Source organism: Agrilus planipennis, unplaced genomic scaffold (genome assembly GCF_000699045.2).
Source record: "Agrilus planipennis isolate EAB-ADULT unplaced genomic scaffold, Apla_2.0 scaffold3, whole genome shotgun sequence".
Taxonomy (NCBI): domain Eukaryota; kingdom Metazoa; phylum Arthropoda; class Insecta; order Coleoptera; family Buprestidae; genus Agrilus; species Agrilus planipennis.
The window spans coordinates 643,348-652,834 of NW_020442460.1; the positions used below are offsets into that span (position 1 = coordinate 643,348).

Here is a 9,487-nt window from a genome sequence, read left to right on the forward strand (position 1 = left end):
GTATTAAAAGGTCTGTATTACGAATCTTTTTATAGCAGATAACTGACTAAATCCCTGGACCTTAGTCTTGTATTCTCTCCTTTACAGTGACCGAAAGGTCCGTGAAATCAATTTAGCTTGTTTTTGTTTATAAATATCAAAATGCTTTAATGTCAATCCATCGCAAAATCTTTTTTTAAATGATTTGGAATTTAGATAATTTCCGTAGTTTTTCATTTAAATTTCATTTTTCAAATTCTTTCTGTGACCTGTGAAAACAATGCAGGTCAGTCGATTCACTGATGAAATGATTAATTTTTTATCATAAATATCTGCTACTCTATTGCGTACACCCACTCAACAGAAGCGTTTTACATTTTGCATAAATCTTTATTTGTTAAATAATTTCAAATAACAATTTACAGCATCCTTCAGGACGCTGTCTTGATTTGGTCTAAAGGCCGTAGGCGGTTGAAATTTCTTCCAACATCAATGCTGGATGTTGGCGTCCACATATATAGCATCGAAGATGGAAGAACTTCTGAAGAAATCTTGCACGCGAAACGTTAGGAAGGAACTCCAACCGACGAGGGCCTTTAGAGCTGAATCAAGACTGCATCAGCTCACCATCTGGCCACCATTACCAATTTGTCAGTTTCTAATTGTTAATTTTATCATCAAGCTATAATAACAATAATAAAACCTTAACGGTGCAGATTTTAATTCGGAAAACAAAATTGTAAACGAAAAATCCAAAATTGAAATGTGGAAATTAAAAGCGCTTCATGAAAAATATCCAAACCAACAACAGCAGGAACATATAAAAAACGAAGTTTCTAACATGAAAACAAAAAACTATAAAAAAAATATATAGATACATTTTGAATTATAGACACATGTCGAGCATGCAACATTTCATAGAAAAATTGACCATGCCATTAGGTGTTGCTCATTTTCAGCTAGCCGACAGTACACTACAGGCATAACAATAACATTGCTTTGTACTTGCTACTAACAAAAAATATTAGATAGAGACGTATCTACTATAAATTTAATACAAATCGCAAAATGTATTAGAAAATCATACAGCCAAACCTTCCTGGGATAGAGACATTAGCAATTGCATACAAAACAAGTAATAATAATAGACTTGACATCAAACTAATCATCAAAGTAACCAAAACAACCTAAGCCAAACACTGAAAAGCAAAATTTAAAAATATACACCTTTAGCTGAAGAAATAGAAAAAATGTGGAACCAGAACATCACGCCTGAGCATAGTCCAATTGAAACTGCATAAACTAACGAACATCAGTTTACAAAACTAATTCTTAACAGCCCTGTCAAGGGGGATATGAGAGTGTATCCAGATAAAACAATAGGTTAAATTATAAGCACAGTTATTGATAATCTCTAATAATATTTCAGGGTAAGAAGCACTGATAGCCCCATGCATAATTTAATAACAGGTAGCTATAATGCATCCAGGGAGATGTGAGTGAGGTTTTTTGGTCACTTGCTCAAAGTTGACCGGTGAAAACTGTGACCTTTTGTCACCTCTATAACTTACAACATAGACAAAAAATTCCGTTTTTGGCCCTAATAGTTACGTTTCGTCGTTGTTGATGTTGTTACCTCTCGTAGTTTAGTGGTCAGAGCAGTGGGGCGTGGAGGCAATGATGCCAGGTTCGAGAGGAACAACAATTTTTCGTCATTTTGAGGAAGTTTGTAGTGGATAAGTTTAAGTCAATATTAACTGTTATTAAAAGTTTCTAAAAGTGCTTCATACGATACCAACTTTTGAGAGTAAGATATCTCAGAAAAGCAGATTGGCTAAAGAGAAGAAAATATTTTTTTGAATGAACGGGAACGTTTTTATTCTTACTTCAAATAGGTATTATATAACATAGGCTAAGTATCTCAAATTTGGCTTACCTGTGTCTCAAAATTAAAGTAAAAAGATTGTCACAGCTGAATGAAAGGGCAGGTAGAGACTGATAGGCTCCTTAAAAAAAGACAAACCGTCTTTTAAAAAGCAAATATTGTTTTAGAACTTGAGCAGCAGCGGTGCAAGTAAAATAAGGAGAAGATTACATAGTGCACTGAATTAATTCAGTGATACAGTGGGATTCTGAATATGCCGACACATTATTATCAGTGTCTATTTTTAGGCACAGATGGTTGTTACACTTTTATTGTCAACGAAGTAACGTTCTGGGTATCGGTGTGTGCGAAAATATATAATAATATTTCGTTAATAAAATATTGTGTGCACTTTCTTTCGGTGTATAATTAAATGGCAATTCTTAGTTAATTACGTTTGCTCGGCGTTCGTATTTCACGTCAGTCGGTAAATTTTCTGTAAGCTAAGTTATTACACCTAACAATTCATTAGTCGAAAGTAATTATGATGCGGTATTTATAAAAAACGGGTTAATGAATGGCAAGCAATCAGTAAATAACTTCTTAGTTTCAAGTGAAATGGAATTAATTTGTTCGTACCTATAGTATCTACCTATACACCTGTCCAAATAGACAAATTATAAATGTATTAGATAAGTGTCCATTCTTAAAGCGTATCCATTTGTATGTATCTAATATATTTCTTGTGCTTGATATTGTTTTTGTTATGATAAATTATTTATTTATTGTATATAACTTATATCTGTCATGACAATTTGATATACGTATAGTGTAAACTCTCTAAATGAAAATCTTTATTACGAGAACTGCCTATAATGTACACATTATACTTCGTTTAGTTCCTGTAGGGATGTGACCTTCAGTTTGACCGGCGCAAAGTAGAAAAGAACAGCACTAGGCCAGAAAAGAAAGGAGACAACTCTCGACCAAACTCTTAACCAGTGAGGAGCGTACAATCCGTAGAGTACTGCACGGTAAAATTGACCATTTTATCCACTACAATTGCCTTGCTCAAGCGTGCTGTTACTGGTAGATACCAATCACTACTGAAAATATCAACGAGATGTTTATTTATATTTGAAGACATATTAAGGGATTTAACGCTTGTTTTCGACTAGTACTACTGTTCATGATTGAACAAAATTTTTGGCAGGTACCGTATGAAAAATTATGTGTAATGAACAAGAGTCAAGAGTATAATGGACTTTTTCTCTCTACCTATGATTTTCCCAGCGCGCATCCAAGACATTGGAAGGGGAACATCGCTAGAGAAAGTAAATTAAGTATACTTAACTACATATTAGAGACGGAGTGATGTCGAAAAACGTTTTGGGCTGAATTCAATATTACCATCACAAAGTCGTCAATCCGCAGATTGGCTAGATTTGCACCTTCGCTTCTTCATATCCTAAGTCAAACTTCCCGATGACTAGAACATCTAACTACAATATTTATAATAGAAGTCTAATCGAGGTCTTCCTCCGCCTTTCGTTACTCCTGCTTTTGTTTTTAAAATGTCTCTAATGACTAGTCCTTCATGCCTCCGATCCTTAGAAGGTGTCCTACCATTCCATCTTTCCTTTTCGTAATTGCCCTACTAGAAATTGGAATTATCTTAATTTCTAACCACGGTATTTCCATCATGTTCGGTCTCTCGACCTTCGGTATAGAGAATTGGCTGAATGGAGAGCACTCACCTAATAGTCCAAACGACAGATGAAACTTGGTGGGAAGTCGTCATCGATCAACCTACTATCTATAATAGTTTTGATATGCGCACTGGGTTTGAAACCAAACTTAAAAGGGTGAAAAATTACACCACCCTTGTTCTGTTGGAACGTATCATTCAGTTTCAGATGAAGACATTTCAAAGTAGCTCTCAGGTCATTCAAATGTGATGACTCAGTTGCAAATTATTTGTGCTTTAAAATTTAAAACAGATCTATAGATGGCACGGTGGAGAAACAGTAACAATTTAGATAGGTAGTGGATGATACCATTACATTAGCACAACTTATACTTTCAATTCATTCACCAGGGTCTAAAAGAAAATTTAATTCAAACGTTTTTTTTTTTGAAATCGATAAATAGCATTCTTATGTTCAAAAATTTTGATCTGCAATGCATTTTGCTAAGAGTATCTAAATAAGCTTTAAAAAAATGTCACTTCGGTAGCAGTATCTACTGGATAATGCTTTATTTACTATTTATAACTAGCAGAAATCAATAAAAACAATAATGCATGTAATAACAGCGAATATGGAATGAAATGATTCCATTTTTTCTTAAGATAATAAGTAGGTATTTATTAACAAATACATTATTATCAAACGGTTAATTAATTGCAACCTTGTAAGGTTCATTGATTCTGAATTGAATAAAGAATAGCCACTTATAGAAAATTGCTCTTGAAAATAGCCAATTACTATTGTAATAATAACGTGGCCGAGTGAAAACAAGGACTAACAGACATAAAAATTGAAATAATTATTGAATATTTTATTTAATGCATGTAATAGTTACATTCACATTCAGGAAATTGTATCATTTTCTATTGTTTCTAACCGAGCCGTTCAAATACAAAAACAATTTATAAAACGATTACAAAATTGTAACATAATGTACTATAAATTGTAAAACAATGAGTTTAGAGTCGGCGAAACATATAATTGATAAGATTAGAAATTACTGAAGCAGATGTAAAAACAAAACGTAGACCTAATATCCTAAGCAGTAAGATATGTCAATAAAAGTGCTTCTTAATCTGGATTTGTTCAATATTTTCTTTAAGATACAGGACAATGATGACGATTGAAATGTAAGACGAAATAAAACCAGATTCTTGAAATTTACTTCCTGATAATGATAGCCTGAAATTGTCTTGACGTCATTAATCAAAATTTCTGTGTGCAGTAGTGAAGTAGTTCAAATAACCCGAAACATTTAAGGTTGTTTCGTCAATGTACTATGCTATCTATATATATATATATCCTTTTTATCGGCCTAATTTATTTTCTTAAAGTTAATCAGCATGAAATTCTTGTAGGTTATAATACATTGTAGTAGATGTAAAACAACCAGTTTGGTACGTCATTGCAGGAGTTGGCAGCCCTGGCAATAAAATGGCTGTCATTTAACATGTGCTTACTATTATGTACCGGATAATTTTATTTGAGCTTTTAGCTTTGAATTATATGAATAAATAACAATAGAAAATCATTTTTCTAGGCACTAACATAATGTGAATAATATAGATCATATTTATCAAAATGGCGAAGTGGTTAAATAACCATTAAATTAGCCTATCTTAACTGTTTTTTGTACAATCTGTCTATTCTAAAGAGAATTAATTTATCAACAGTAATGACTTTAGAGACGTAATACATCAGTTGCATCGGTTTTTGTTTATATTAACCGTATAATTCTGTAGTGCCGTAAAAATCGTAATGCGTTTCTGACGTCATTAAAACAGACGACCATCACATTTTGGCGGTAATTTAACAAGTTCAAACCTACAAATGCTTAGTTCCCTTAAAAGTGAATGCAATAAACCCAAAAATGTACCCACTACTTATTTCTACTATAAGTGCACAAACAAAAATTTATCCTAATGTGTTAGACGGATCTTAACTACACATTAGGTATGTAAAACCATGCACTCGGTTCGATGGTGGTTGTTCGGCTTATCTCGTCAAATTATCTTCAATATAAAGGCAGCAAATAATTTAGTTAATAGTGAGTCCGGAGTGCATACAAAAATAGGGCCGAAAAGGCAATCAATCAAAATTTTATCGACCAACATTCATCATTAATAAAAGCCGGAGTTGAGGAAACACAATCTAAATTAATATCTTTTTGCCCGACCCCATATTTATAACAGCATAAGAAGAATTAACCATGCAGATGCAAAATTACTTCAAATTACGTTTTGGTACGCCGCCGTTGAAGTAATTTGTGCCCATTGTGCAGAGAAATTTGTAAAGCTTCCAATTACCTCTTTGTATTATGTGAGTGGTGTACAATGTGATTTAAAATTATTTACAATAAAAAAAAAACACGGCATTAATTACTACATACGACAGGCGATGATGAAATAATCGCAAACAAATAAAAATAAAGCGACGATGCGAGCATTTTAATCAATAAATCATGAAAACTTATCCTAATAAAGCTGAAAGAACGTTAGGTACANTACCTCCTTCTCTATATCCATACAAAATATCTATCAAACAAATAAAATTAAAATTTTCTTTTGAAATATGAAACCATTCCATCAGTATTTTCTTATGACGTTGTCACGTTCAACTTTCGTCAGTAAACCGACTTTACAGACAACCGATTTTTTTGTCCACGGTATCCTCATCGTACGCCTGACACCTTTTCTTTTCCACCTCGCTCACTGTTCACACCCATACAGCGTCATGCTCCAGACATAAACCTTCTTCTAAATTAACCTATTGCGAGCTTATTTTCGGTGAAATTATTTTTGTCAAAAACTGTTGTACATCTATTGGAAAACCTTAACAGTTTTTAATTGAGTCATGCAGTATACATTTTGCTCGAGTTTGAGGGACTGTTGAGTGGAATGTTTGAGGTGAATTTCGCATCACAGCACAAAATCGTTTTGCTGACATGCTAATCAGTTTAAATCTTACTTAGTGAGAAAAAAAGAAGGTGAAAGAAGAAAAACGATAAAGTTATCGGTTATTTTAATAATAATTTCTACTCACGCTTTACCAAGGGAGACCGGCTTGAGTTGTTGTTTTTGAAAGATGATCTTTGTGTAATCACCATAATTACCACGACAATTTTAAAATATCAAATTGCACACGCACATGTCCACACACATGCAATTTACTCCTTACTCAATTATGAAAAAGAATGGAAAATAATAACGGACGTGTTTTGTTTATACTCGTTTCAGGTTTTATTTAGAAATTGTGACCATGAAAAATAGCACACAAACTGGTGAACCAAATGTACGATAAACAGATAAAACGAACGCGTGTATATTTCAAAAACACACATACACACTCATGCAAATCTATGTACAAATGTAAAGGTACCTGCATATCTATGTTATCAACTTTATTTCTTTGACGTAATCAGTTTATAAATTGTAGCATTCAGGCTTGGGTTTTATTAATTGAAATAATAAAATAAAATTGTCCTTGAAGGTGACTTACTTTTAAAGAAGCTTCTGGTAATTGCTGATTTAAGTATAAATTATTGAAGAGTTATCAAAACATAGTGACCCAGTTAAAAGATTATGAGAAATAAATTGATTGCTAGGGTTCCAAGATTCTACACATCGAAACGACTGAACGGAAACCTTTCCGGTATATACGTAGAATCATTTTGTTGTCAGTGTGTCGACTTACTGACCCATTACCAAAATCCCCCCCTTGACTTGGAACCTTAAAATTCAGTATGGAAGAAAGTCTTACCACTTAACGTAAGGGAAATTGTCCAAAAATTGATCGATTGAACCGATCTCATTTGGAAAACTTAACTTATTTAAATTTGATTTACAACATATACTGTCACCTTTGACTGACCGTTGGGTTAAAATAATAACACAAAATACAGATTATATTAAAATAAAAATAATACATACATAAACATCTCGAATAGTATGTCTCCACAATAAATCTACCTACATGCACTGCTTTTTAGGCTCGAAGCACGGAATTGGATCAAAAGAGGTGTCGAACAGGGGTAAAGTAGGCAAAAATTATTGCAAAAGATCATGAAGTACCCTGATTGGTTCTCATTATTTCGCAAAAAGTTTCAAACAAGACTTGTATGCTTTCAAAGGGGACTTTGACCATCGAGATCATTTCAAGGTCGAGTCAATTTTGGTTTTCTCTTCCTTCGTTAAAAACACTCATGGAGTTGTTTATTAGACGTTTTGCTTCCTTTGGGAACCCAACAGGAACGTAAAGTCCTTTGCTATGGTTGTACTGAAGCTTGACAGACTTCTGCTTATGGACTCCTTTTAGGAATCGTGGGAATAAGTGGATGGTACGATTGGGGTGTAAATTGATGACATAAGAGAAGTGAAAGATTATTGTTGGAATATTGTTAGTGCTCTAGCACGGGCTCAAGTGAATCAACAAAACCACCAAAAAATTTGGATTTGGGCAGACGGATGTGGGATCGAACCGAATTCGAATCCTTCTGATCTTCGATCGAATTCTTCTGAATTCTATGAACTATGAAGTGGTCTAAACCATTAGACCATGCTGCTTGATATGGGCATTTGACGTGGCGATACATTTGTGATAATTAAATGTTATTGTTGCAGAATAAAATATTAGCACCCCTTAGGTAATCGGAAGGTTATAAAATGGCTAAGAACTAAATAAATGTTACATTTTGTTATTGACATGTTCGCTTTAACCAGAAATAAGATAAAGTATTTCGTATAACAGTATTATCACTTATTCCGTGATAAAAATAATCCGTAGACCAACTAACAATAATTATCAGTATCATACCTTTTAAATTTTTATTCTTCAGCCAAGTTAGTGAGCCACAATATTCTTCGTTTTATTCCACAGTTTACTATGCACTAAATGATTGTTACGATGCAAAACAAACATTGACCATCAAGAATGTATATGCATACGACGACTGTAATGAAGATTATAATACTTCATGGTTTATTAAAATCGACGGTTGACCTTTGCCACAGTCTAACGACTAATAATTAACAGAAAAATGATATTAATGTCAATTCATTGGTATGTAGCGACATGTTGATCGTTAGCAACCACATTAGATGCAATTTTTTTCGTAACAACTACACAAAGTTAATTAAAAATCTGCCTTTAGGGCATCTATGTTAAAATATTTTAAGTAAAAAGTAAAAAGGTATATAAGGTAGTATTAAAAGGTCTGTATTACGAAACTTTTTATAGCAGATAACTGACTAAATTCCTGGACCTTAGTCTTGTATTCTCTCCTTTACAGTGACCGAAAGGTCCGTGAAATCAATTTAGCTTGTTTTTGTTTATAAATATCAAAATGCTTTAATGTCAATCCATCGCAAAATCTTTTTTTAAATGATTTGGAATTTAGATAATTTCCGTAGTTTTTCATTTAAATTTCATTTTTCAAATTCTTTCTGTGACCTGTGAAAACAATGCAGGTCAGTCGATTCACTGATGAAATGATTGATTTTTTATCATAAATATCTGCTACTCTATTGCGTACACCCACTCAACAGAAGCGTTTTACATTTTGCATAAATCTTTATTTGTTAAATAATTTCAAATAACAATTTACAACATCCTTCAGGATCTGATTAAACTGACGCTGTCTTGATTTAGTTTAAAGGCCGTAGGCGGTTGAAATTTCTTCCAACATCAATGCTGGATGTTGGCGTCCACATATATAGCATCGAAGATGGAAGAACTTCTGAAGAAATCTTGCACGCGAAACGTTAGGAAGGAACTCCAACCGACGAGGGCCTTTAGAGCTGAATCAAGACTGCATCAGCTCACCATCTGGCCACCATTACCAATTTGTCAGTTTCTAATTGTTAATTTTATCATCAAGCTATAATAACAATAATAAAAC

At 33.2% G+C, this 9,487-nt stretch overlaps 1 protein-coding gene across 4 annotated transcripts in view; it reads right to left on the bottom strand.

The window, feature by feature from the left end:
- The window catches only part of LOC108737842 (aldehyde dehydrogenase, dimeric NADP-preferring), a 20,392-nt gene extending 11,864 nt beyond the window's left edge, over positions 1–8,528 (bottom strand). Inside the window, exon 1 of one of the 4 annotated variants that reach the window (XM_025980653.1) lies at positions 8,404–8,528. Coding sequence is in view for 1 of the 4 variants with exons in the window: in XM_018470963.2 (XP_018326465.1) it covers positions 6,634–6,697 (64 nt within the window). In the remaining 3 variants the exon portion in view is untranslated. Of the gene's footprint in view, positions 1–1,915; positions 2,059–6,633; positions 6,882–7,089; positions 7,205–8,403 lie in introns of those variants that run through there. The other 3 variants (XM_018470967.1, XM_018470963.2, XM_018470966.2) reach the window with 3 other exon arrangements.
- Between the last annotated feature and the right edge of the window lie 959 nt (positions 8,529–9,487).